This window comes from Berkeleyomyces rouxiae (assembly GCF_048999995.1).
Source record: "Berkeleyomyces rouxiae strain 22BRR77 chromosome Unknown BrBRR77_ptg000012l, whole genome shotgun sequence".
NCBI lineage: Eukaryota > Fungi > Ascomycota > Sordariomycetes > Microascales > Ceratocystidaceae > Berkeleyomyces > Berkeleyomyces rouxiae.
In genome coordinates this window covers 1,136,573-1,164,572 of record NW_027396502.1, presented here as the reverse complement: position 1 = coordinate 1,164,572, position 28,000 = coordinate 1,136,573, and the positions used below count along the sequence as shown (strand labels likewise).

Here is a 28,000-nt window from a genome sequence, read left to right as displayed (position 1 = left end):
GAGCGATTGTTGTTTGTTATAACCTACAGGCCTGGCTCTTACTTCTATGACCAATGCCATAACTAGGGAGGACAACAAGGTTGAAAAACCTTTGCCTTTGCGGGTACTGAGCTGCGTTCTCAACTTATTCCCACTTAAGATCCTTGGTGCTGCCCCTCGGTTGATGAGGTTGCCTTTCGTTATTCCCATTCTTTTTTACCTTCCTCTTGTCTGTGGACACGAGGCCCTTACGAAGTTGTCGTTGCACTTCAAGGCCTTGTTTTATGTTGATCAGATGTACAAGCTTTCATGCTAGGGATTCCGTTGATCCCCTATACGTCACGATGTTGTTGGTGCATCGAGATCTACAATTCTTGCCTGCGGAGTCATGCTGTGTCTAGACCCGTATGGTTGGCTTATTCCTTCTGTTCCGATTCTGCAAAGCCCGGTGGACTTCCGTGTCCCTAGATGCCCGGCTTCCTTTTGCGAATTCTCCGACTTGATTCTAGTCTAGGATGTGGCGATCTTAGTACTGCTGTGGAAATCAGTCATTTAAAAGGAGCATACTGTCATGAATAGCCATTCTTGCCATTGCCATTGCATAGGGTTATGCCTGGCACCTTACCCCGCTTCCGTTGTGTCACGCTAATGTTCCAAGGACGTATGATGATACGGTTATACCACTTGGTGGTCTGTGTAACCTTGAGGTGTCACTCCGGTTTATCTACTCGGGTGTGGCCGGCTTGCACACTATAGATCATCGCTATTAGGTAACTCGGTACTCTGCAGTTGATGCAGCTTATTCTGAGTTGACTGCTATTCTCGTTCCTTTTGTGTCAACAGCGTTTGAGCGTGGGGCCCACACCTGTTAGGCCGATATCGCTGTAACGCGACATATCGTTGCCTGGGTGTCTTGAGGGATTTTCAGTTCTGCTGCTGCCGTGTTGGTTTATCTCGTGAACTAACATCCGGTTTGATAGTAGCGTCTGGTAACGTTGAGTTACGTATGTCCCCACTTTCGGTTATCTGTGATTTGGTTCTAGCTTGGGAAGATCTCTGTTGTCAGAATCTGCAACGCCTTAAATAGCGTTGCCTTCTGCCCTGTGTGATCAGGTTAACTCTTGCTCCCCAAGCTTAACAATCACATACACCCCTTTTGCCATTCTTCTTTGTATACTAGTTTATAGTATCACTTCTTCGATAGTACCTTCTTCTTTAGTACTATATCTTTAATTATCACTTGTTTCTTGATAGCCTTCATTGCATCAGTACCTTCTGTCGTCTTCGTTACCTCAGTGTTCCTGTGATTGTTTATTCCCTTCCGTGTGTTATAAGATCAATTAGTTGAGTGTGCCTCTTTACCTCAAACCGACCATACGACCTAGAGAGTTCTATCCTCTCCTCCCGGCCGTATATCCGCGCAGGCCTGACTGTCCACCTCTGGAACCTATCATTGTCCTGAGTCGTTGGCTTTCTAGAACCCTAATGGTTTCCTTGGGCCCTATCCGTAATACCCCTCTCCCACACACAATATCTCATGGCCCCAGTGGGATGGTCAGCCCTCTTCGTTCAAGCGTTTCTTCAATCAACTGAAGCTTAGAGCCCGGATCAGCCATCGCCACCGCCTCACTCCCAGCGAAATATGTTTCGAAATCTTTATGAGTATTCCCCAAAGCCAGCAGCCACGTTTGGATCTTTGGCTCGATCAAGGGGAAGCTCACGACTGGGACTGGGAGAAGCTTTTAGAACACATCAACGACCAGTTCACCGACAAGCAAGCTGTGATGAAGGCAGGTCAGAAGTTGATGACCATGAGAATGGGAGAAGCGCAGACTTTCAAGGCGTTTCTGCAAGACTACGAATATTCGCTGAGCGCCTGTGGAGGTTGGCATTGGCCCGACAGATGCAAGATCCTATTCATAGATGCGGCCCTCAACGACACATTACAGTACCACCTCACTCCGAAGAAGTTACCCGACGACGATTACAACAAGTGGGTGACGAAAGTACGGACTATAGCTGGAAGAGTTGAGTGCTTGCCGCAATACGAAGCAAGATATAGAGAAGGATCTAGCAGCACGTGGTATGTGCAACAGCCAGTCGACCAAGAGGAGTTCCCGATCCCTGAAGCCGCGGAAGAATCGACAGACGAAGAAGACACCGAAGACGGACCCGAAGTACAGGTCCGGAAAGTACAGTTTCAGCAGAAGTCAGAAGTAGCAGCGTTGATCTCCCAGTTGGAGACCGCTGCCAAGATTATAGAAAAGAAGAGCCAGCAGAAGTTTGCTGAACCCCCGAAGCCAAGAGCGCCATGGAGAGCGCAATCTGATATTGAGAAAGCACGACTACGACAAGCCTGTTTCCGTTGTTTAGAGCAGGGCCATCGTTCATTTAGGTGCCCGAAGTTTCGCCCAGCAGAATCCCCCGCAGAAGTACATGCAACGACAACCCCGGAGAACCACAGTACGGACAAGAAGGTTACCAGGAGAGAGTCCGCCACGAAGGACCGGCATGAACCTATTGCGCCACGGAAGACAAAGATTACGGATGCCCCCAAACAAGCGATTTCCCAGATGCATTCGTCCCCGTTCCTGATCGAAGCTTTTATCGACAACTCCTTCTACTGTGACGCCTTATTCGATAGCGGGTGTCTTGTGACGTCAGCCTTCAACGAATCGTTAGTGAAAAAGAAAGGCTTGCAACGGATGCCGATAACGAAGCGTGAGCTACGGTTAGCCGAGAATGACAACAAGAAGAGATGGATTTCGGAAATTGCCTTTTGTGAGCTCGACATCGACGGACGCAAAGAAACAGTCTATGGTTACGTTATCCCCAATCTAGCTTACGACATGATTTTGGGAAAGCCATGGATGGAGCGCAACGATGTCGTTTATTTGGCCAAGGAACGAGTTATTCGTCTAGGTTCCGGAGCTGACGCCCTTATGGTTCGAGAGAAAGGTTGGCTCGACGCGCATGTTCCAGGCGCAAAGGCAAACATGGTTATGGCCTCTGTTTTCGCCGCTGAGATTCGCCATAGCAAGAAAAAGAAGGAAGAGATCCAGGTTTTCGCCGCCACGATCCACGACATCAACAAGGCTCTTGAAGTTAAGCGTCGCATGACCCTAGGAGAGATTACCGAGCAGCTTCCCGAAGAACTGAAGCACCTCGGCCACGTGTTTTTAGACGATGAGAAACGAGATTTGCCGCCCAACCGCCCCGGTATCGACCACGCTATCAAGTTGACAAAGGACAACAACGGCAAAGAGAAAGAAGTCCCGTGGGGCCCGCTGTACGGTATGTCTCGAGACGAACTCTTGGTCCTGCGCAAAACACTTTCGGATCACTTGGACAAGAATTGGATCCGAGCCAGCAGTTCGCCCGGTGGTGCGCCAGTCCTGTTTGTACGGAAGCCCGGGGGTGGCCTACGATTCTGCGTCGACTACCGTGGTATCAACGCCATCACGGAGAAAGACCGCTACCCCCTGCCCCTCATTAGCGAGACGCTGCGTTCGTTAGCCAAGGCCCGTTACTTCACCAAGGTTGACGTGCGCGCTGTGTTTCACAAGATTCGTGTCAAAGAGGGCGATGAATGGAAGACGGCTTTCCGGACAAGATTTGGCCTTTACGAGTGGCTTGTTACGCCTTTTGGACTTACTGGAGCACCGGCGACCTTCCAAAGATATATCAACAGCACACTGCGCGAACATTTGGACGATTTCTGTTCCGCCTACCTCGATGATGTTCTGATTTATACCGATGGTAGTCGCAAGGAGCACATGGAAAAGGTCGAGCTCGTGCTGAAGAAGTTGGGAGATGCGGGTCTGTGTTTGGACCTTAACAAGTGCGAGTTCGCAGTTACGGAAACGAAGTATTTGGGTTTCATCATTCAGGCCGGCCAAGGAGTCAAGGTTGACCCAGCGAAGGTCGCGGCTATACGAGAGTGGGTTCCGCCAACCAACGTCAAGGGGGTCCGCAGTTTTATCGGATTCGCCAATTTTTATCGTCAGTTCATCGACTCGTTTAGCGAAGTGGCGGCCCCTTTGGTCAGTTTAACGAAGAAGGGTGTCCCGTGGAAATGGGGCCAAGCCGAAGAGAGCGCGTTCGAGACGCTCAAGAATTTGTTCATCACGGCACCAGTTTTAGCAATGTGGGACGAAGACCGAACGACGGTGGTGGAGTGCGACTGCTCTGGTTGGGCACTTGGAGGCACTCTATCCCAGGTTGATGATGACGGCAAGTTGCGTCCGGTTGCGTTTTTCTCCAAGAAGTTGAGTCCTGCCGAAGTTAACTACGAGATTCATGACAAGGAGCTTTTGGCAGTGGTTAAGTGCCTTGAGGAATGGCGAGGCGAACTTAAGAGTTTGGGAGCGCCTTTCAAGATTTTGTCCGACCACAAGAACCTACAGTATTTCATGACGACTCGCAAACTTTCGGAGCGCCAGGTTCGGTGGTCGCAGATGCTTTCGGAGTTCGATTTTAAGCTGGAGTTTCGGTCAGGCAGCAAGAGTGGAAAGCCCGACGCCCTCAGTCGACGACAGCAAGATGTTCCGCAAGGCGAAGATGACGACCGCCTGAAGTCTCGGATCATGAAGCTCATCAAGGACCAATGGATTCCCCACACAGCAACGGTGCCTGTGGCAGCTGGTGACATCGCAGAAAGCCCCGACAATGTCCCGGACGGATCACGACTGTTTGTGCAACCGCACCTCCAAGAGCTTTGGGACCAAGCGAAGGACCACGACTCGGATATGCAGGAAATGTACCAAGCTTTGGCAGCAGGCGAACGAAGTTTTCCCCCGTCGCTGACCAAGAAGATAACGATATCCATAGCCGAGTGCGAATTCGACCAACGTGGAGCACTGTTATATCGCCACAAGTTGTTTGTTCCAGAATGGGAACCCCTACGGACGGCACTGATTCAGAAGACGCACGACTCACACATCACAGGCCACCCCGGACGCGACGGCACGCTTGCCATTCTGTCCCGCGAGTTTTTCTGGCCAGGTATATCACGAGATGTGAGACGTTTTTGTGCGAACTGCAATGTTTGTGGGCGGTCGAAAGTGTGGCGCGAGCGTAAGAAGGGATTACTGTTGCCGCTTCCGATCCCGCAGCGACCCCACTCGGAGCTGGGTATAGACTTCATGACTGAGCTCCCCGCGAAGAAATCGGGAGATCCCCGCTACCTGATGGTGATTGTTGACCGTCTAACGGGAGGTGTCGCCTTAGAAGCGATGAATACGATGAAGGCCGAAGAATGTGCAGAGCGTTTCCTGCAGTGTTATTGGAAGCACCATGGTTTCCCGCGCGCGCTGGTCTCTGATCGAGGCACTAACTGGACGAGCGAGTTTTGGACTCACCTTTGCAAGCTTACTGGTATCGAACAACGGTTGTCGACAGGTTTCCACCCACAGACTGACGGCGCAACGGAACGGATGAATCAAGAAGTTTTGACATACTTGCGATCGTTCATCACCTATTCGCAGTATGATTGGCCAGACTTGCTCCCCTCGGCCATGTTGGCGATCAACAACCGGAATACCTCGATGGGAATGAGTCCGTTTTTCCTGACGCACGGTTATCACGTCAGCCCAATCGAGCAGGTTACAGCAGAAGAGTCCATTCCGCGAAGGCTAGAACACCGAGACGCCGAGAAGTTCATCCAGAGACTCCATGAAGGTTGGGAGCTAGCGCAGGCAGCCATGGCAGCGCGACAACAGGACATGGAAGATCAGGCCAACCGATCGAGAGGCCCCCAGGTTCGGTTCGAAGTCGGAGACACCGTGTGGCTAAAGCTCAAGAATATTTCGACGCCGCAGCTATCAAAGAAGCTTTCCTGGACGAACGCGATGTACAAAGTCAGGAAGATTGTCTCTCCCCATGTTGTTGAGTTGGACGTGCCGACAAATGTTCATCCGAGATTCCACGTCGATTTGCTCAAGCCCGCCAGCCAGAACCCGTTCCCGTCGCAAGAAACGGACGACACGCAGCCGCCGCCAATTGAAGAAAACGAATACGGCGAACCCGAGTACCTTGTTGAACGAATCCTGAGAAGCCGCCAGAGACGCGTTGGAAGAGGCCACCGAAGAGAAGTTCTTGTCAAATGGGCCGGATACGCAGAGCCAGATTGGAGACCGCGCGTTGATTTCGAGGACACCGAAGCGCTTGAGATGTTTGAAGCCGAGTTTGGAACAGAAGACGATGTGGGCGTACCAGAAGCTGACGCCCGGACAGGCCCCCGCACACGGACGAGAGGAGGGGGGTAATGTTACGGGTCGTGGACCCGATGTTGGATCATCTTTGGGCTGATCCATGTTGACCCACTTTTTGTGTGATTTGAAGTTGGGTCCACTTTCGGGTTAGGGTTTGTGGACCCACTTTTAGTCGACCAGGGTGCGACCCACTTTTTGTGTCACAAGGGTCGGGACCCACTTTTATGTGCACGGATGTTGCTCCACTTTTATTGTACAGGGGTCATAGGGCTGGTTGCCCTGGTGGGGCCCACACAACTGGATTCCTGAATGCCTATAAAGCATAGCCAGTTCCCCCATCTTTAGTTTAGATTTTCTTCTTCCTTTTCTTTCTTTTCTTCCCTATGTTAAAGATAATAAACAGCATTTGGTCATAACTATGAGATTTTCTCATACTTAGTGAAACCCGTCACAGGCATTCCCGTACAAAGTGACCTGAGGCGCCACAGCGGATGCAGAGGCCAGCGCGACGACGTCTCTCTCGTTCCTCTTCACTCGCCCAGCGGGCAGTGCGGCGGGCAGCAGGCGCACGAGTAGGCTGGGGGGCAACGCGACGGGTTCGTTCCCAGTCCATGGCGTCGGGATGGCGGTGGGCAGCGGGGGCGGACGGGTAATAACCGGAGCGGCGGCCAGAAGTCGACTCGGCATCGAGCTTACGCTGCCGCAGTTCCTCGGCAGCTAACACGACCCGGTCTAAGTACTCCGAGAAGACCCGGGGAGGGAACGAGTTCGCCACGTATTCCCGAATGGGCGTGTCGAGGCTGTCCTTCAGCCACCTAATCTTCTGTGAGTCCGCCGCGTCCAGAGCTTTGGCGCGGGTCAGCAGGTCCTCAAACTCCTGCAGATGGACCTCGATCCTTCTGCCTCTCTGCTTTAACCGCGAGAGCTGGTCTTGTGCCTTATCTACGGCAACTTTGTCCTCAAACGCTCCCTGCAGCTCTTGAAGGAACCGGTCGCAGGAAACGGGGCCGTCGTCTGTTAGTCGGGTCTTGATTGACCGCATGCGGCTGCGGGCCAAACCCTCGGCCTGGGCATAGATCGAGACGATGAAGTCTCGGTCGGCCACATGGCCACGCTCGCAGTGCCATATTTCCAGGACCTGGTCGAACCAGGCGTCAAATTCCTCGGGCTCGGTGGAACTCAGCGAGGGAATCTTGTAGCGCAGTTTTGCGCGACCATTCTCGTTACCAGCCGCTGAGGCGGCGGCGGCAGCAGCAGCGGTGGCGGTAGCAAGCGCTGCTTGGGAGGCTTGGGTTTGGGCGGCTGCCTGCTGGGCGGCTTCGCTCTGGTTCTCCAGCATAGCCAGCATCTTGGCAAACTTGCTCTCCAGCTTGGCGAACCGTTGAGCATATTTGTCCTCAGTGCTGTCGACACTGGGGACAGGGGAGCTTGCGTAAGCGGCCCGCATGTCGTCGGTGTTGGGGTTGCACCCTTAAGGACCGACGGAAGCCCGACACCAACACTAACGGCGTATCCTCGAAGGACTAGTCCGGCGCTGGTACGGCAAAACTAATGCCAGACCAGAACCAAGACTAACGGCACTTCCTAGAGGAACTAGTTGTCGTCGCCGCCGATCGTCGGTTGCCTCCCTTTCCAACAGGATAAATAGTCGCATTGTTTCTACACCATTTAGAGAGTTTAGTTTTGTTCTTCAATTCGAGATCTTTGTCCCTCTGTGTCCCTTTCTGTGAAGATCCAGCTTAGCGTAATCACACCTTAACATCATCTCGAATTCTCAAACCCCCCTTTCCCTTTTCCTTTTTTTTTTTTTTTTATTTTTCCTTAAGTCACTCTTATCTTTCCTTTTTTTTTTACTTTACCGCCGACCCGACGAGGGATCGAGATATATTTTTACTTTTCTTTTACTTTGCCATTTGAATATCCACAGCGGCCAAACCCTATGGCCCCAAACTATTTTGCACCCTCTGACGACGATTCTTCCTTCCACCACAGCTTCCGAGAAGACAGCATACTACCAGAAGTCCCCGGTGAGCCAGAGGTTTTCCACGAAGCAACAATGGCTCACAATAACGAAATGCAGGGACTCCCCAACTCCGCCCCCGCGACCCCAGTGGTTGTGCGAAACACCTCCTCCGACCTCCGCCCGGTCCGTTATGACCATACGCGGCCTGATCTCTACCCAACGTACCGGTCATACGTGGAGATGAAGTACCGCTACGACCACAGTCACTTCAACGGCGCAGGAGGGTTCATTCTGCACTGTTACGGTCTGTTAGCCGACAATGCCTTGCTCCAGGCACAGACCTACATTGCCCGCATGAGCCGCGATCCATCGTTGGAGAACGTGGATAAGTTCCTGGAATTCTTGGACAGCTGCTTCGAGGACACCTCAGCTTCCCGTCGTGCACTCTTGGAGCTGCACACCCTCAAATGCCGAGGTGCCTCTGCTCCGGAACATTTGGCTCGGGTCAGTCGGTTGATGCAGATCGCTGGCTGCTATAGACTGAGCCACGAAGAGCGCATAATGAATCTGAGGCGCACCCTCCCCGGGCAAGTGATGTCTGCCCTGGCTGGTTTCCCAGACCCCCCAACCTACGAACAATACGCACAACAGGTGCTTAATGCCTGGCAAAAACTCGACGAGTGTCGGCATGCCCACCCTCCGAGGAACCCTGCCCGGACGTCCCAGTTCCGCAATGTCCCGGCACAACACTCCCCTGATGCCATGGACTGGGCGCCCACCCATAACAGTGCCCCCCGTCGTGCCAAGTGGGTCTCCAAGGAAGAACTCCAGTCACGAAGAGCCAGAGGACTGTGCCTCCGTTGTGGCGCTGGTGGCCACATGTCCCCTAACTGCCCATTCGAGCGTGCCCGCCCCCCGGTACAACAGAGTGTTCGCGCAGCCACGAACCTCCCTCCTCCTGTACTCGAAGAAGAGGGCGAAGAATATTACGAGACCGCCGAGGAGGACTCGGGAAACTGATCGCCTCTGCCCCAAGTCGTGGTCAGAGGCCCAAGCAGGTTTTCAAAGACGACAAGGCTGCTGTGAAGGAATGGGAAGAGTTGAATAGATCTATTACCAACACATCAATTCAATTAGATGCAGTGATCAACAACACTTGTCCCGTGATTGCATTGATTGACACCGGTAGCGCTTCCCCCTCTATGATCAGCAGTGACCTTGTAAAGAAATGGAAACTTGATACGCTTTTCAGTTCGCGTCCCAGAACGCTGGTACCATTTAATTCAAAGAGTACCGTCACGGTTGACCGACTAGCCGTGTTTAAAATTGACATATCGGGCCACATAGAAAAACATGTGGCGTGGGTAGTACCAAAATTAGCCGAAGACATCCTGATCGGATACCCATGGCTCAAGAAACAAGGGGCAAGGATAGACTGTGAAGCCGACACAGTTAGATTTAAATCCGGCATTGTCGCTCGAGGAAAGGCGACGACAAACCATACCTTCCGCTCTACCATGGTACGAATAAACAGAGCGAGCACCTTCTTCCGCGCCGCCAAGAGAGATAAGCTGCGGGTTTTTGCAGCTTCAATCGAAGATATCAATAAAGCCTTGGCCCGTTTGGAGAAAGATAGAGTACCAGCCAACCCCAGAGAGTGGAAAAAGAAGATCCCAGCTTGGATCGAGCACGACAAGGTCAAGGTGTTTGATCCAGACGCACAATTTGCTAAAAAGATGCCTCCCCGCCGGCCTGGCCAGGATCATAGGATCGAGTTGACCGTGCCCGACGAAGAAGCTCCATGGGGCCCCCTTTATAGCATGACCAGAGAAGAACTCGTGGTTCTTCGCCAGACGCTTCTTTCATTGCTGGAAAAAGGCTACATTCGCCACAGCCAGTCCACTGCTGCTGCTCCCATCCTATTCGTGAAAAAGCCTGGTGGCGGCCTCCGCTTCTGTGTAGATTATCGTGCACTAAACGCGACTATGAAAAAGAATCGGTACCCACTCCCAAACATCAGCGAGACCCTAGCTAATGCTTCCAAAGCTAAGTGGTTTACGAAACTCGACGTTGTTTCCGCGTTTCATAACATCAGAATCGCCGAGGGAGATGAGTGGAAGACCGCTTTTCGAACGCGACAAGGCCTTTTTGAGTGGAACGTCATGCCTTTTGGTCTGGCCAACGCGCCTGCAGAGTTCCAAAGTTTTGTGAACAGTCTGCTACGCCCATACTTGGATGTGTGGTGCTCTGCCTACGTCGATGACATCTTGATTTATACCGACGGCACGTTAGAGGACCACTACGAGAAGGTCAACTTGGCTTTAGCAAAGGTTCTGGAGGGCCAACTGACAATCGACATTGATAAATGTGAGTTCGCGGTATCGAAAGTGAAGTACCTGGGATACATCCTTGAGCCCGGCAAGATTTCAACCGACCCAACCAAAGTCTCTGCAGTGTCGGACTGGCCAACGCCCAAGAAGGTCAGGGACGTTCGAGCCTTCCTCGGTCTATGCAATTTCTACCGCACCTTTGTCAGAAATTTCACTACTCTAGCGACTCCCTTGCTACAGTTGACAAAGAAAGACCAGGCCTTCCAGTGGGGCGAAAAGGAAGAAGAGTCCTTCCAGGCTCTAAAAGAAGCATTCACCTCGACCCCTGTCCTCTGCACGCACAATCCAGATCTGCCAACTGTTGTTGAGACAGACGCGTCTGGCTACTGTCTCGGTGCAGCGCTTCTACAGACGCAGCCCGATAGATCAACTAGGCCTTGTGCTTATTTCAGCCGCAAAATGACTGCCGCCGAATGCAACTACCCGATCCACGACAAAGAGCTGTTGGCTGTTGTCTGTGCCCTGAAGGAATGGCGTGGCGAACTCAAGGGCCTGAAGGAGACGTTTACCATCGTCTCAGATCATAAAAACTTGCTGCATTTTACCAAGTTGCAGCACTTGTCCGAACGCCAAGCTAGATGGTACCTGACCTTGAGCGAATACAACTGCACCATCGTCCACCGTCCTGGTAAACTCTCCCCTCTCCCAGATGCTCTCTCTCGCCGCGACACCCCAGACAACACGAATGACGCGCGCTACAACGACCGACTAGCCACTATCTTGCACCACGACGGTAACGGCCTGAAAGTTTTCTCGACACAAACCACCAACACGCCAGAAGCCCCTTCTACCCCCGAACTTCCGCCTGCCTTACGGGAACTCTGGTCTGATGCCTGTGCTGCCGATGATGAATACGCCATTATCCATAAAGCGTTGACAGATGGACTGTCACAGTGGCCCGAAACAATCAGACACAAGTTGAGAGTCAACATTTCCGACTGCTCTTTGGACGCCAAATCCGCTATTCGATTTCGGAATAAACTATGGGTACCTACTAACGAGCCATTGAGAACCGCCATCCTACAGAACATTCATGACTCGCCCATGATGCTGCACCCCGGAAAGAACGTCATGCAAGTCGAGCTGTCTAGAGAGTTTTTCTGGCCCCGCTACGTCGAAGATATCCGCCGTTTCTGCCGCAACTGTCAAATTTGTGGTAGTTCTAACATTCGTCGCGACAACAAGGACACCACCCTCAAAGCCTTGCCAATTCCCGACCAGCCTTGGGCCGAGATTGCCATCGACTTTATCGGACCTTTGGAACCAGCACAGAAAGGCGGCATCACCTACACCCACGTCCTAACTGTTATAGACCGTCTATCCAAGGGCGTCATCCTTATTCCCGCCGACGCCCTCGACATGGAATCTGTTGCAGATATGTTCTTCCACCACTTTTACCGACACCACGGCATGCCAAAATCTATTTTGTCTGACCGCGAATTTGTCAACGCAGCTTGGCGACACCTCTGCAAACGCCTAGAGATCGAAAGGCTAACCACAACAGCTTACCATCCGGCTACCAATGGAGCTGCAGAGAGGATGAACGCTGAGATCAAAGTCAAACTTGCCAAACTCAGCGCTGAAGGCCCCGCCTGGCTCAATCTACTGCCCATGGTCGAGTTCAGCATCAATGCCACCCCATCTTCTGCCACTAATGTTTCACCTTTCTTCTTGTCTCACGGCTACCACCCACGAGTCTTCGCCGCACCACCATTGCCTGTCGAACCCGACAATAACGGTCCACTCGGACAGGCTGAGAGGGTCATCCAACGCCTGAGAGACGCCCAGAAATGGGCCCACGCCAACCTTTCTCTGTCACGAGCGGAGATGGAGCAACGCGAGAATGAACACCGACGTCCTGCACCAGATTTTCCTACAGGCTCATACGTTTGGCTCACCCTACGCCCTGAACAACAAGGCTCAGGCCTCGGCAGGAAACTTAGAGCAAAATACCAATACTGCAAAGTGTTGGAACAAGTTACCCCTCACACTTATCGTCTTGAAGTACCGGGTACAACTGCTCACGACGTCTACCATGCCGATCGCCTTCGCTCAGCTGCCAACGACGCTTTCCCTTCCCAAAAGACTCACGACGATCGACCAGCACCTATGGAAGTCATCAATGGTGAAGAATACTGGGAGGTCGAAAAGATCCTAGGCGAACGCACTTCTAACGGTGTCAAGCAAGTCAAAGTCAAATGGAAAGGCTACGTCAGACCTGGCTGGGAACCAGTCGACCTTCTGGTCGATACCGACGCCTACAAACTATGGCTCAGCCAAAAAGGAACCAAAACGACGCGCAAAAGGAGGAAGAGAGGCTGATGTTGGGGTTGCACCCTTAAGGACCGACGGAAGCCCGACACCAACACTAACGGCGTATCCTCGAAGGACTAGTCCGGCGCTGGTACGGCAAAACTAATGCCAGACCAGAACCAAGACTAACGGCACTTCCTAGAGGAACTAGTTGTCGTCGCCGCCGATCGTCGGTTGCCTCCCTTTCCAACAGGATAAATAGTCGCATTGTTTCTACACCATTTAGAGAGTTTAGTTTTGTTCTTCAATTCGAGATCTTTGTCCCTCTGTGTCCCTTTCTGTGAAGATCCAGCTTAGCGTAATCACACCTTAACAGTCGGTGGTGCGGCCACTCATGTTGAGAGTTTGTGTAACAGTAAAAAATAATGTGTGATGAAGATTGATAACGGGTTTGGGGAAAATAAACGATAAGACTGTTGAGAACTGTAGGGGCAATGCAATCTGTAAAAGCTGTATCTGTACCTGTGGCTGTAAAGAACTGTAGAACTGTAGAACTGTAGGGCTGTAGCGAAAAAGAAGATCGCAATATGATGTAAGGGGCCAAGTCGTAAAAGGACGTAGAAGGGCAGAAACAGATATATTGCGATGGAGAGAAGAAGAAAGAACTAACTAAAACTAGGAGAGAGCAGCAGCTCTTTATACTGCCTGGGTAGAACAACTGAGGCCTACCTGATTGACCCAAACGTGGTGAGTCATCGGGCGTTCGGATCAAGGCCGGTTGGGCCACTTGTATTCGGACCGTCAGTAGTCGGGCCTTTGCGGACTCGGACCACCGACACTCGAACCACCGTTGCTCAAGCCACACCGGCTTCAACTCGGGCAATCAGGCAAAGCCTTGACCCGGGTCTCCCAGACCCTAACAAAGCCTTTTCCTTCTCCTCGGGGGTATTGGCTAACCCGTCTGGCCCCTGGATGGGGGGGAAGTAACTCGCCGTGGCTGGCTTGGTGTATTTCCAGGCTGTGTAGACCTTTTCGTTGTCAGCGTCAGAAAGAAAGGTAGTCCAGTGAGTAGACTTAGCATCTTCGACAGCATGGGTGTACTTGTTGCGAATCGAATGAAACTCAACCAGCGACAGCCTGCCTCGTCTGTATCTTCTCTCTGCGCGCGATGCGGCCTGACGTTGTGATTGTAGCTCGGGCGTCCACCATGGCTTTGCGCGGGCACTGTGCCTCTTCACTGACATGCACCTCTGACAAGCAGATTGCAGGGCCTCGGAAAGCAGTCGCGCCATTGCGTCACCGTCTGCAGAAATCTCTGCCAGGGACAGCTGAAGCTCAAGGTCAGCCTGGCCAGCCAGCCATTCCTTGCGAAACAGCGACCAGTCGGCCGTCTTGGTGTTGAACGCCGGGTTACGTGTTAGGGTTTTGGGTGTGGTGGTGCTGACGTAATCAAAACTGATGGCCCGGTGATCGGAGCCCGTCTCCTGAAGATACCTCCAGTTCGTAAACAGGCCCGGTCGAGACCGCAGGGAAAATGCGAGGTCGATCACCGAGGTCGTGCTGCTGTTGACGTATGTGCCGCCGTTGCGTTCAACGCAGTCGTCGTCGACAATCAGGGTGGCATTCTGCGACATCAGCCAGTTAGCAAGAGAGTCAGCTCGTGGTTCGTGGGGATGCTCTCGCTGGGAATTCCACCAATGGTGATGGAGATTGAAGTCGCCGAGAAGCAAAGTACTGGTGTCAATATTGCGCGATAAAAGATTGGTGCGCTCAATGGTATAGGGGCGGGGTTGGGTCTCGGGGACAGGCTGCACAGTCAGCTGGCGTTCGTTGTAGACATTGAGAAGCGAAAACGGCTCCGACGCAAGGATGCGCAGGGTCTGAATATCACTCTCAGCATCGCCAAACTCGAACAGCACAGAAAACGGCAGGCCTTGGCGGACGTAGGTCAGGACCCGCGGGCGCAAAGGCATGGCCTCGAGATTCCTAACATTAAACGGCACAACCAGGGTGAAGCCCGGCTGCGTCAATGTTCTATACCCAGCTTTGAGTTTTATGGTATAAGGCTCCTGGATGCAGACAATGTCCGCCTTTCCGGTTGCAGCAGCCTCAAGTATTGTCTCATGAACAGCCTTCATTTTGTGCACGTTGTGCTGAAGGATGCGTAGACGTTGTCCGGCCGTAGGGCCCTCTTTCATAGGCGAGGGGGGCCGTCTGTCGTAGATTTGCGGTCAACGTAGGGCACTGCTGGGACAATAGCGCCGCCGACGGGGCCAAGGGTCGTTCGGGTGGTATTTCAATCTGTCGGCATGAAACACGTCGTGTCCTCTGGCACCCTTCAGGTCAAGACGGTAGCTGTGGGAGCCTACAGCCTCTAAGACCTGGAGCTTCTGGTATCTTGGCCGGAGTCGCTTGCCTGGGCCTTCTTGCTGCACAGTATGGGAGCTTTTTGCCAACCAAACCCAGTCGCCGGGCTGGAAACGTCGATGTGGTTGTCTGTGTCTGTTCGACTGTTCCTCCATAGCAGACTTGGCGGCGCTGAGAGAGGCTTTGGCCCAATCCGTGTGGTCTGCCAAGCTCTTCAGGATTCTTGTTGCTTGAGCTATGGGACTCGTGTTGGCTGCAACGGGGGCTGCTAGGGGGGCAATGGCGTCGGGCTGCAGCTCAACCAAGTCAGGACTATAGCCGTGGGACAACGTGAACGGGGACGTCTCTGTTGAAGCCGCTGGGGCTGCGTTCAGGGCAAACTCCACAATTGGCAGGCAGTCTAGCCAGTCTGAGCGGTCGTGTAGGAGTTTGGCCATCTTTGTCTTCACCTCAGCATTTGTCCTCTCAGTGGCCCCGTTGGTCTGTGGGTGGTAAGCGGTGGACAGACGACGATCGATCTTCAGGGTGGTACAGAGTCGTTTCCAGAACATGTTGGCAAATTGGCGGTCAGAAGCAATGCTGTTAGGAAGACCATGGCGAGGGTAGTAGACTTCCAAGAAACGGCTGGCAAGATACTCGATATCCAGGCTGCGGCAGGCTATAAGGATGACACCCTTGGACAGATGGTCCACCACCGTCATGACGTGCTTGTAGACTTTTCCTTCCTTCTTGCACGGCGGGAGAGGGCCAATCAGATCTATGCCAATGTCACGCCAGATGCGGTCAGGTACCGGAAGGGGCTTCAGGAGACCTTGCTTGAGCTGGCGCATGACGTTCGTGCTACCGCAGATTTCGCAGTTGCGGCAGAACCGTTTGACATCCGCTGTGTAGTGCGGCCAGAAGTAAGTCTTGGAAACTTCCTGACACATGATTCTTTGGCCGGGGTGGACTAGTGTCACGGAATCGTGAATCTCTTGTAGCAAGGCTGTCCTCAGAGGTTCCCACTGGGGTACCCACAATCTTGATCTGTATCGCAGTCGACCTTCGGAGTCCAATGAGCATTCGGACAGTGACACTCGCCAATTAGTCTTCAAGCTGTCTGGCCATTTGGGCGCCTGAGAGGCAACCACTGCGCATGCTGCCGCATAGTCAGAGTCGGCTGACAATGCTTGTTCCCACAGTGTACTGAGGGCTTCCTTACGGAACGGGGATGGCAGTGTAACGCGAGCAGATCTGACTTTCAGGGCACCGTCGGGCAAACACTGGAGGAGCTGTTGGTTGCGAGCTTGTAGGCGGGGATCATCGGGACCTGAAGGCATGTGAAGACGGGAGAGAGCATCGGGCAGTGGGGACAGTTTCCCGGGACGGTGTTCCAGTGTTAGGTCAAACTCGCTTAGCAGGTTAGCCCAACGAGCTTGCCTCTCTGTTAACTGTTGCGCAGAGGTAAAATGCAACAAGTTCTTGTGGTCTGTTAACACTCGGATGGGTCCCTGGGCGCCACGTAACTCTCCTCTCCACTCTTTCAGGGCTCGGACAATTGCCAACATTTCTTTGTCATGGATCTCATAGTTGGACTCGGCAGGAGACAGCTTCTGGCTGATGTAGGCACATGGAAACAGGCCATCTGGATGCTGCTGCAATAGGACAGCTCCAGTGCTGTAGCCTGAAGAGTCAGCTTCGACAGTTGTTGGCAGAGAGTGGTCGAAGAGGCGCAAGACGGGCGAAGCACAGAAGAGATCTTTGAGTGACGAGAAGGCAGCTTGGCATTCTGGAGACCAGACGAAGGGAACTAGGTGACCAGTCAGTGAAGTGAGAGGGACGGCTACTTCGGCAAAGTTCTTGATGAACGGGCGGTAAAAATTGGCAAATCCTAGGAAGCCACGGAGCTCTTTCTTGGAACTGGGTACGGGCCAGTCTTTCACTGCTTGCACCTTGGCAGGATCCATTGTTGCTTTTCCAGGCTTGATGATGTAGCCCAGGTACTTGACTTCTTGTACACCGAACTCGCACTTGTCGATGTCAACCGTCAGTCCGGCCTTCACGAGCTTGGCTAGGACGTGGTTAACTTGTTCCTTGTGCTCGTCGAGGGAGCCATCGGTGTACACTAGGATGTCATCAACGTAAGCAGAACAAAACAGGTCGAGGTACTCTTGCAATACGGAATTCAGGAAGCGTTGGAATTGGGCAGGAGCATTGGACAAACCAAACGGCATCACGTTCCATTCAAAGGAGCCCAGGCGCGTACGGAAAGCGGTCTTCCATTCGTGGCCTGGCTCGATACGGATATTATGGAACGCTGCAACGACGTCAAGCTTAGTGAACCACTTTGAACGGCTGATTTGGCGTAGTGTTTCCTTGAAGTTGGGTAACGGGTATCTATCCTTCTTCATCAGCTTGTTCAACAGACGGTAGTCCACGCAGAATCTAAGTCCACCGCCAGGTTTCTTGACGAACAGGATGGGGGCAGCAGCAGTGGAACTACTCATTCGAATGAACTTCTTGTTCAGTAGGTTCAGTAACGTTTGGCGCAGTACTATCAACTCATCGTGGGAAAGGCTGTACAGTGGTCCCCAGGGAGCTTCCGAGTCAGGGACAGTTAGATGAATCTCGTGGTTCATCCCGTATTACGGATAGGGCCCAAGGAAACCATTAGGGTTCTAGAAAGCCAACGACTCAGGACAATGATAGGTTCCAGAGGTGGACAGTCAGGCCTGCGCGGATATACGGCCGGGAGGAGAGGATAGAACTCTCTAGGTCGTATGGTCGGTTTGAGGTAAAGAGGCACACTCAACTAATTGATCTTATAACACACGGAAGGGAATAAACAATCACAGGAACACTGAGGTAACGAAGACGACAGAAGGTACTGATGCAATGAAGGCTATCAAGAAACAAGTGATAATTAAAGATATAGTACTAAAGAAGAAGGTACTATCGAAGAAGTGATACTATAAACTAGTATACAAAGAAGAATGGCAAAAGGGGTGTATGTGATTGTTAAGCTTGGGGAGCAAGAGTTAACCTGATCACACAGGGCAGAAGGCAACGCTATTTAAGGCGTTGCAGATTCTGACAACAGAGATCTTCCCAAGCTAGAACCAAATCACAGATAACCGAAAGTGGGGACATACGTAACTCAACGTTACCAGACGCTACTATCAAACCGGATGTTAGTTCACGAGATAAACCAACACGGCAGCAGCAGAACTGAAAATCCCTCAAGACACCCAGGCAACGATATGTCGCGTTACAGCGATATCGGCCTAACAGGTGTGGGCCCCACGCTCAAACGCTGTTGACACAAAAGGAACGAGAATAGCAGTCAACTCAGAATAAGCTGCATCAACTGCAGAGTACCGAGTTACCTAATAGCGATGATCTATAGTGTGCAAGCCGGCCACACCCGAGTAGATAAACCGGAGTGACACCTCAAGGTTACACAGACCACCAAGTGGTATAACCGTATCATCATACGTCCTTGGAACATTAGCGTGACACAACGGAAGCGGGGTAAGGTGCCAGGCATAACCCTATGCAATGGCAATGGCAAGAATGGCTATTCATGACAGTATGCTCCTTTTAAATGACTGATTTCCACAGCAGTACTAAGATCGCCACATCCTAGACTAGAATCAAGTCGGAGAATTCGCAAAAGGAAGCCGGGCATCTAGGGACACGGAAGTCCACCGGGCTTTGCAGAATCGGAACAGAAGGAATAAGCCAACCATACGGGTCTAGACACAGCATGACTCCGCAGGCAAGAATTGTAGATCTCGATGCACCAACAACATCGTGACGTATAGGGGATCAACGGAATCCCTAGCATGAAAGCTTGTACATCTGATCAACATAAAACAAGGCCTTGAAGTGCAACGACAACTTCGTAAGGGCCTCGTGTCCACAGACAAGAGGAAGGTAAAAAAGAATGGGAATAACGAAAGGCAACCTCATCAACCGAGGGGCAGCACCAAGGATCTTAAGTGGGAATAAGTTGAGAACGCAGCTCAGTACCCGCAAAGGCAAAGGTTTTTCAACCTTGTTGTCCTCCCTAGTTATGGCATTGGTCATAGAAGTAAGAGCCAGGCCTGTAGGTTATAACAAACAACAATCGCTCAGTTCCATAGCCCATAAATCTGTTGCCTGCAAGATGCAGAAGGTCCCCTGAGAACTACCAAGTTCTGGTAACAAGTGTACACCAGAGTGGCTACTCAGTTGGCACAATCATCAATCGCCGCGACATAATCGCCTCCACAATAGCTAAGAACCCCCTGGGACATGGTTCGATGGATGTAAACGAACACGATTCCGGTTGTGGGAGAATAGACTAACATGTGTAATGGGGACTCATCATCGATCGGGTAATTGGTATATGACAACAGACAGCATGGAAACAAAGACGTGCAGGATCCGTAAAGAGTATTGGTGAAAGGGGAAAACAAGAAATTGGTAATGTCAGCTTGTCAAACTTGGCAGTATTTCAGCACAAGATACAAGACTGGCCTGCACCACCATAGGCAGGACTTCGAAGAGGGACATCGTGTTTCTTTTAACGAGAAGAAAAACAACAAGATATTGTCCAAAAGAGAGAGGCAGAGAGTAGGCCCAAGTGAAGACACAAAGAGGTCGCAGAAAGGAGACATAGAGTAGTCGCAAGTAGACGTAACAGAGTCGAAGAAAGTAACAGGCAAGAGAGCTGTCCAAAGTAGAGGACACAGAACATGTCACAAGAAGTAGACGTATAGTGGTCGTAAGTAGACACAACAACAGCCGAAAGAAAATAGTCCGAACAGTGGCCTAACGCATTAGACACAACTGTGGCACGAAGACTAGACATAACTGTCAAGAAGTGGGACAGAAGCGAGCTGTTAACAAAGCGAGTAGACAGCAACTGTCAATACCCAGACAGACACGGGCTGTCAGCAAAGCGAGTAGATATAAACTATCAATACCCGGACAGACACGAGCTGTCGGCAATTATAACCCAGCAGGGGTCAAACGCAAGCACCATAGTGGTCAAAGAAGAGACACAAAAAAAGCAGTCGCCGATGGACACACGGTGTCACAAGGAAGAGGCATTAAGAGGTGTCAACCCAAAGAACAGACACGAGCTGTTCGTAGAACCAACGAGCTCAGCAAAGAACAGACACTAGCTGCTGATATCATATAAATAGACCCAACAGGAGTCAAAACAATTAGGCAAGACAAAGGCCAAGAAATACAGACACAGAGGTCTAAAAACAGACATAAACTGTCCAAGAAATCCCACAAGAACTCAATAACATGCTTTGGCACAATGGCAGGTGTGTGAGTAAACTCAACAACAACACTTTATACACTCAGGTACCATGTTGTAACTCAAAGTAATCTGGGAGTTGGCAACATCATTGCTGCAAGCCAAAAGGTGCATAGCTGGTAGACATGGCTTTCTGGAAACCCCCGTTCAGATGTGGCAAGTTGTAACGACTGGTTGATGCGGGACCAAATGAACAGCTTATAAAATAAGGTAGTTGACCGCCCGTAAATCAACAGAAGATCGTACACTGCCTGGTTCCCGAGGACAAAGAATCGGAGAAGCCAACACTGAAGAAGTAGGGGCAATGAAGCCACGTGTGAGCATGCCATCCAGGTTTTGCTTGACAAGTTGCAAATTTAGATGTGCATCATCAGACGGAAGAGTATTGATATGTTCGGCAGTCGAGACAAGATTAACAGCATGACCTGCGTCTTGACAAGAGGTGGTTGAAGGTACACCATCCCGCAAGAACACCGGACGCAAATCATAATAACTGTCCGAACTGCATTCGGGATATCGCTTGTGCACTTGTTCTAGCCGTAGGTCATCCTGATCAACAGGATCGAGAACCTGCTCAGCGGTAGTGCGGTGAGCCCGCCGGTTCTCATTGCTTGCAGTGGAACGCAAAGCTTGAGACGACATTAGCCTAGAGGAACAAAGTGCTTCAACGAAATTAAAGGAGCTGGGACAGAGACAGTGCCATCAACTGACTGTCCACAGAAGAAGAGAAGTAGATTGAGAAATGGAATCAACTAAGAACCAGAAAGAGCCGAGTTATGACTAGCGGACGAAGAAGGTTGTGTAACAACAGCAGCGCTAGTATGATCATAGGAAGACGGGATATCGGCCGTAGTCGAGAGCCGGAACGAAAAGAAGAATAAGGTGTGCTAAAGAATAACAAAGAGTTGGAAGAATGTGTGAGTCTTTAAATGAAGCTTAACAAAATATTACGGATAGGGCCCAAGGAAACCATTAGGGTTCTAGAAAGCCAACGACTCAGGACAATGATAGGTTCCAGAGGTGGACAGTCAGGCCTGCGCGGATATACGGCCGGGAGGAGAGGATAGAACTCTCTAGGTCGTATGGTCGGTTTGAGGTAAAGAGGCACACTCAACTAATTGATCTTATAACACACGGAAGGGAATAAACAATCACAGGAACACTGAGGTAACGAAGACGACAGAAGGTACTGATGCAATGAAGGCTATCAAGAAACAAGTGATAATTAAAGATATAGTACTAAAGAAGAAGGTACTATCGAAGAAGTGATACTATAAACTAGTATACAAAGAAGAATGGCAAAAGGGGTGTATGTGATTGTTAAGCTTGGGGAGCAAGAGTTAACCTGATCACACAGGGCAGAAGGCAACGCTATTTAAGGCGTTGCAGATTCTGACAACAGAGATCTTCCCAAGCTAGAACCAAATCACAGATAACCGAAAGTGGGGACATACGTAACTCAACGTTACCAGACGCTACTATCAAACCGGATGTTAGTTCACGAGATAAACCAACACGGCAGCAGCAGAACTGAAAATCCCTCAAGACACCCAGGCAACGATATGTCGCGTTACAGCGATATCGGCCTAACAGGTGTGGGCCCCACGCTCAAACGCTGTTGACACAAAAGGAACGAGAATAGCAGTCAACTCAGAATAAGCTGCATCAACTGCAGAGTACCGAGTTACCTAATAGCGATGATCTATAGTGTGCAAGCCGGCCACACCCGAGTAGATAAACCGGAGTGACACCTCAAGGTTACACAGACCACCAAGTGGTATAACCGTATCATCATACGTCCTTGGAACATTAGCGTGACACAACGGAAGCGGGGTAAGGTGCCAGGCATAACCCTATGCAAGGGCAATGGCAAGAATGGCTATTCATGACATCCCGGGACGCAGCGGCGGGAGGCGGCGCGTGTAGAGTGCTTCTGGGTCAAAAGCAACAACATTCTGTGGGTCTATCCAACTGGGAACCTTTTCCTTCCAGTCATCTGTAACAGGCTCGTTCTCTCGGGCCAACTTTTCCAATGCTTTGTTGATATCCTGTATGCTCGCAGCAAAGACCTTCAAGTCCTGGTGCAAGATCTTGCTGACACGTGCAGCTTTCAATTCCGTAGGGGTGTCCAAGTTCCGAATGGTCGAAACAGAGCGAGGGACGGAGAAGTGGGGGAGCACCAAACGGTGTCGGTTGCAGTCTATTAGGGCGTTGTGGTGGCTCAGCCACGGGTATCCAATAAGAAGTTCGTCATCATAAATGTCGGGTACGACAAGGGCAAGGACTTCTTCCCGGAGGCCGCCGAGATCCAGCTCGAAGCGGGCAGCCTGAGTGGCCACAGAAGAAGGTTGGTCATTAAAAGGTTTTAGGGAAAGGGAAGTTTGCAGCGCAGAACAAGGTAGTTTCAATCGTTTCACGAGGGCCTGGGATATGATCAAGGAGACTGTATTTCCGGTATCGACTAAAGCTACTGAGTTGTGAGAGCCGTTGATTACAACGTCAACAGATAAGGAGCCTCTCACAAGCAAAGGGGACGTTCCCTTCTTGTTCTTACCCCTCCGGGGGCGACTGTCACCGGAGGGTCTCAGTTTTCCGACTGAGCAGTGGGCAACTGTACGACACCGAAATCGGCATCCAGGTCATCGTCTAGCTGCGGCGGCGTGGGCACGTGTACACCGCGGACACGGGCAGGAGGCGCGTTCCGGTTGGGAGGCACATCGTAGGGGCATTCCCGTACAAAGTGACCTGAGGCGCCACAGCGGATGCAGAGGCCAGCGCGACGACGTCTCTCTCGTTCCTCTTCACTCGCCCAGCGGGCAGTGCGGCGGGCAGCAGGCGTACGGGTAGGCTGGGGGGCAACGCGACGGGTTCGTTCCCAGTCCATGGCGTCGGGATGGCGGTGGGCAGCGGGGGCGGACGGGTAATAACCGGAGCGGCGGCCAGAAGTCGACTCGGCATCGAGCTTACGCTGCCGCAGTTCCTCGGCAGCTAACACGACCCGGTCTAAGTACTCCGAGAAGACCCGGGGAGGGAACGAGTTCGCCACGTATTCCCGAATGGGCGTGTCGAGGCTGTCCTTCAGCCACCTAATCTTCTGTGAGTCCGCCGCGTCCTGTGAGCGGTTCACTAAGTACAAGAGAGTCTTGCAGTTATGACCAGAATGCTGTTTATTATCTTTTGATGGAGAGAAAAAGGTAGAAGAAAGACTAAACTAAACAGCGGATTTGGGTCTACTATATAGACATTTTTGTGCTTACAAATGCAAGTTCCCGATCGGCTCAATATCCCTCCGTGAGCTCCTTATGTCCGAGTTTTCGGCGATAACTCGAGGTTAACTCCGATCCCGTCGGAATCCCTCAGTTTCCCTCGGAACACTTCGGACCTTTTTGCATCCTGCCGGATTAGGCGAATCCTACCCACGGACCTCAAGTCCGACCCGGTCCGAGCTCTCCGAAGCCTCCGAAGAGTTGCCGAAGTTCATCCGAAACCTTGTCCAAATTCGGTGAAACGACCTGCATTCGAAAGCACTGGATCAGCTCTGTCTGATCCAACCACGGGTTCTCAACCCGTAACATTACCCCCTTCTTCTCCTCTGTGTGGGTGGCCCTGTCCGTGCACCGGCCTCTGGTTCACCAACGTCATCGTCGTCTCCAAACTTCGCTTCAAAGGTGTCCAGTGCTTCAGTCTCCTCAAAGTCGGCTCGTGGTCTCCAATCGGGCTCTGCGTATCCAACCCATTTAACGAGTAGTTCTCTTCGAAATCCCCTTCCAATGCGTCTTCGTCGACTTCTCAGGATTTGTTCGACTAAAAATTCAGGCTCGCCGTAGTCGTTCTCTTCAATGTGTGGAGGCTGGGCATCGTCTGTTTCTTGGGAGGGCAACGGGTTGTTCGGTGCTCGTTTAAGGAGGTCGACATGGAAGCGGGGATGGATGTTTGTTGGTACATCAAGCTCGACCACATGGGGAGAAACCACTTTCGTGACGCGGTACTTGGCATTGGCCCAAGCAAGCTTCTTCAACAGTTGCGGAGTGCTGATATTTTTGAGTTTTAACCATACAAGGTCACCCACTTCGAAGCGTTCCTGGGCACCACGTGATCTGTTTGCCTGGTCTTCCATTTCCTGTTGACGGGTGGCCATTGCTGCTTGTGCCAGTTCCCAACCTTCGCGTAGCTTTTGAACGAACTTCTCCGCATCTGTGGCCTCCAAAACTCCGTGAAGAGCCTGATCGGCGATGACCTGCTGAATTGGACTGACATGGTAGCCGTGCGTGAGGAAAAAGGGGCTCATTCCTGTCGAAGTGTTTCGGTTGTTGATTGCTAACATAGCGGATGGTAGCAGGTCGGGCCAGTCGTATTGTGAATAAGTAATGAATGCTCGTAGGTAGGCCAACACTTCCTGGTTCATCCTTTCTGTCGCTCCGTCGGTTTCTGGGTGGAAGGCAGTTGACAGTCTCTGTTCGATCCCTGTCAGTTCGCACAACTTGGTCCAAAATTCGCTCGTCCAATTGCTTCCACGGTCTGATGTTAAGGCGTGAGGGAAGCCGTGGTGTTTCCAGTGGCAGTGTACGAACCGCTCTGCACACTTTTCGGCTGCCATAGTTGTCATGGCCTCCAAGCTGACAGCTCCAGTAAGTCGGTCCACAATGACCATCAAGTATCGTGGGTCGCCAGTCTTTCGTGCAGGTAGTTCCGTCATAAAATCGATACTATTACGGATAGGGCCCGAAGAAAGGATTAGGGTTCCGGGTACAGCCAACGACTCGGGACAATGATAGGTTCCTGAGGTGGACAGTCGGGCCTGTGGAGGAAGACGTCAGTTAGACAGAGTGCTAAGACGTATGGTCGGTTGAGATGAAGAGGCAACACACAACTTAGATGGCTATTCTGAGAATAGAGCGGCACAAAGAGGAAGGAGGAGGAACAATCACACACTTCAAAGAAGAAGAAAGGTTGAACTGCAAAGAAAGCAAGAACAGAATGGTATAAAGAAGAAGAAGAAGGTAAGCAAGTGCATGTGATTGTTAAGCTTGGAGAACAAGAGTAAACCTGATCAACTCAGGGCAGGAGACGACGATATTTATGTTGTCGGCGCTCCTGACAAAACTCTGTCTTCCCAAGCTAGAAACAATCAACATCTAACTACGAACAAAAGATAAGTCTCGTGTAAACAAGACGTAACAGGTTCGTAACAATCGAACCAGATAACAACCCCCACCTACGCACGCAATGGCAATTGCAACAAGAAAACTCCGCAGCAGCAGAACAACGTCTATCAGAGCACCCGTGCTCAGCACATCCCACGACAACCTCATATCCGTTGATCAACTCACGATCTACACAGACCAACCTGTGCCATAAGCGCATCTTCATAGGTCGCCGACCTTCGGCGTTGTGGAAAAGAAGAGTGGGGTAGGTCTCTGTCATGAATAGCTATCCTGACACTGCTCATGCTAAGGGTTATGCATGAGACCTACCCCACTCTTCTTTTCCACAACGCCGAAGGTCGGCGACCTATGAAGATGCGCTTATGGCACAGGTTGGTCTGTGTAGATCGTGAGTTGATCAACGGATATGAGGTTGTCGTGGGATGTGCTGAGCACGGGTGCTCTGATAGACGTTGTTCTGCTGCTGCGGAGTTTTCTTGTTGCAATTGCCATTGCGTGCGTAGGTGGGGGTTGTTATCTGGTTCGATTGTTACGAACCTGTTACGTCTTGTTTACACGAGACTTATCTTTTGTTCGTAGTTAGATGTTGATTGTTTCTAGCTTGGGAAGACAGAGTTTTGTCAGGAGCGCCGACAACATAAATATCGTCGTCTCCTGCCCTGAGTTGATCAGGTTTACTCTTGTTCTCCAAGCTTAACAATCACATGCACTTGCTTACCTTCTTCTTCTTCTTTATACCATTCTGTTCTTGCTTTCTTTGCAGTTCAACCTTTCTTCTTCTTTGAAGTGTGTGATTGTTCCTCCTCCTTCCTCTTTGTGCCGCTCTATTCTCAGAATAGCCATCTAAGTTGTGTGTTGCCTCTTCATCTCAACCGACCATACGTCTTAGCACTCTGTCTAACTGACGTCTTCCTCCACAGGCCCGACTGTCCACCTCAGGAACCTATCATTGTCCCGAGTCGTTGGCTGTACCCGGAACCCTAATCCTTTCTTCGGGCCCTATCCGTAATATTTTGTTAAGCTTCATTTGAAGACCCGACGCTATTACAACTTTGGCTCTCTTTGGCACTTTTTTCTCTCCTCATTTATTTTTCCCTCTCTATTACGTTTCAACTCGCAATGGCCCTCACTCGCGAAATGATCGAGCATCTCAATACGTTCCTCCTGTCGATTCCTGACCGAACTCCTGAGAACTGGCATCTCGGTGCCCTTCCTAGGGAGTTCAGTGCTGAGATCAAAATGGCTATTGTGGCGGCTTACATGTCTGGTCTGCGCACCGACGATGGTGCCCCGCCCATCCCCGTTGGCTCTGTTCCTGATGCGGCTCAGGTTTACTGGGCTGCGTTCCAGGCTGGCGCTGAAGCCCGCTTCAACTCCCTTGAGTCCCTTCCCCGAGTCAAACGGGAAGAGGATGCCGATCCGTTGAAAGAGGCCGACAAGCATCTTGATGTCGTGCCCTATGATGGCAATCAGCAAGGCTTCCAGGCGTTCCAGAGGCAACTTGCGGTCAAATTTGCTGCTGCACCCAAGCACCACCGCACGGAGCAGCGCAAGCTGATGACTGCCTTCTCCTACCTTAGAGATGGCGCTCTGGATTGGGCCATGCCTCGGATGGACCCGGCCACTGGACACATGAACTTTGAAACGTACGACGATTTTATGAAATCGTTAGCTGAGGCTTTCGATGACCCTGACTGGCGCATGACTGCGACCCAGCAGATCTTCGACTTAAAGCAGACAGGTACTTGTACTGCCTATCACTCTGCTTTTACAACGCTGTTGAAGAAACTCGGTTGGGCCGACGCTGATTTCACCATTGCACTATTTCAGCGAGGCCTCAAGCCCCACATACAGGACGCTCTGGCTTGGAACACCTATCCTGCCCCTAAGGGAACGCTTGATCAGTTCGCTAATTTCTGCAACACGCTGGACAATACGATCAACAACCGAACCCGGGGAAACAACGGGAAAATCCAACCGCCTCCTGGTGTGGTCCCCTTTCAGCAAGATTCTCGTTCGAGAAATGCTGGCGCCCAAAAAGCTGTCCCCAACACCAAGCCAGCTAAGGGTACCTCTGCAGGTCCCGATGCCAACGGTCTACCCTTCCGTAAGACTGCTGACGGCAAAATGGCAAAGGGTGTTTGTTGGAAGTGTGGCGCAAAGGACCACATGCTAAAGGCTTGCCCCAAAAACAACCTTGCTCTTCGCGCAGCTACTGTCCCTTCTCCCTCCACTTCTACCCGGGCTCCCTCGACGGCCCCTGCGCCTGATGCGTCAAAAAACTAGAAGGGCTACCGACCCATTCCCCTCTGGTCCTGGCTAGCCCTGACGCTGCTGATGAGGGTCTCTTGAGAATCAGCACTTGTTCTCTTGATAAT

The 28,000-nt window shown here is 51.5% G+C and overlaps 8 protein-coding genes across 8 annotated transcripts; 4 read left to right on the top strand and 4 right to left on the bottom strand.

Moving 5' to 3' along the window:
* Positions 1-1,516: 1,516 nt before the first annotated feature.
* Positions 1,517-6,245, top strand: BROUX77_007631 (uncharacterized protein; the record flags this gene model as incomplete). Its single annotated transcript, XM_073752747.1, has 2 exons — positions 1,517-1,533; positions 1,616-6,245. 2 exons carry the CDS (start codon positions 1,517-1,519, stop codon positions 6,243-6,245), a joined length of 4,647 nt encoding a protein of 1,548 aa, XP_073601924.1.
* Positions 6,246-6,639: 394 nt separating this feature from the next.
* BROUX77_007630 (uncharacterized protein) lies at positions 6,640-7,638 on the bottom strand (the record flags this gene model as incomplete). Its single annotated transcript, XM_073752746.1, has 1 exon — positions 6,640-7,638. One exon carries the CDS (start codon positions 7,636-7,638, stop codon positions 6,640-6,642), a length of 999 nt encoding a protein of 332 aa, XP_073601923.1.
* Positions 7,639-8,130: 492 nt separating this feature from the next.
* Positions 8,131-9,174, top strand: BROUX77_007629 (uncharacterized protein; the record flags this gene model as incomplete). Its single annotated transcript, XM_073752745.1, has 1 exon — positions 8,131-9,174. One exon carries the CDS (start codon positions 8,131-8,133, stop codon positions 9,172-9,174), a length of 1,044 nt encoding a protein of 347 aa, XP_073601922.1.
* Positions 9,175-9,671: 497 nt separating this feature from the next.
* BROUX77_007628 (uncharacterized protein) lies at positions 9,672-12,866 on the top strand (the record flags this gene model as incomplete). Its single annotated transcript, XM_073752744.1, has 1 exon — positions 9,672-12,866. One exon carries the CDS (start codon positions 9,672-9,674, stop codon positions 12,864-12,866), a length of 3,195 nt encoding a protein of 1,064 aa, XP_073601921.1.
* Positions 12,867-13,651: 785 nt separating this feature from the next.
* On the bottom strand, positions 13,652-14,995 carry BROUX77_007627 (uncharacterized protein; the record flags this gene model as incomplete). The annotated part of the gene is made up of 1 exon (XM_073752743.1): positions 13,652-14,995. One exon carries the CDS (start codon positions 14,993-14,995, stop codon positions 13,652-13,654), a length of 1,344 nt encoding a protein of 447 aa, XP_073601920.1.
* Positions 14,996-15,028: 33 nt separating this feature from the next.
* On the bottom strand, positions 15,029-17,782 carry BROUX77_007626 (uncharacterized protein; the record flags this gene model as incomplete). The annotated part of the gene is made up of 1 exon (XM_073752742.1): positions 15,029-17,782. The coding sequence occupies one exon, from the start codon at positions 17,780-17,782 to the stop codon at positions 15,029-15,031; it is 2,754 nt and encodes a 917-aa protein (XP_073601919.1).
* A 4,558-nt stretch (positions 17,783-22,340) lies between these two features.
* Positions 22,341-24,781, bottom strand: BROUX77_007625 (uncharacterized protein; the record flags this gene model as incomplete). The annotated part of the gene is made up of 3 exons (XM_073752740.1): positions 22,341-22,784; positions 23,078-23,583; positions 24,076-24,781. The coding sequence occupies 3 exons, from the start codon at positions 24,779-24,781 to the stop codon at positions 22,341-22,343; spliced, it is 1,656 nt and encodes a 551-aa protein (XP_073601918.1).
* A 1,960-nt stretch (positions 24,782-26,741) lies between these two features.
* Positions 26,742-27,908, top strand: BROUX77_007624 (uncharacterized protein; the record flags this gene model as incomplete). The annotated part of the gene is made up of 1 exon (XM_073752739.1): positions 26,742-27,908. The coding sequence occupies one exon, from the start codon at positions 26,742-26,744 to the stop codon at positions 27,906-27,908; it is 1,167 nt and encodes a 388-aa protein (XP_073601917.1).
* Between the last annotated feature and the right edge of the window lie 92 nt (positions 27,909-28,000).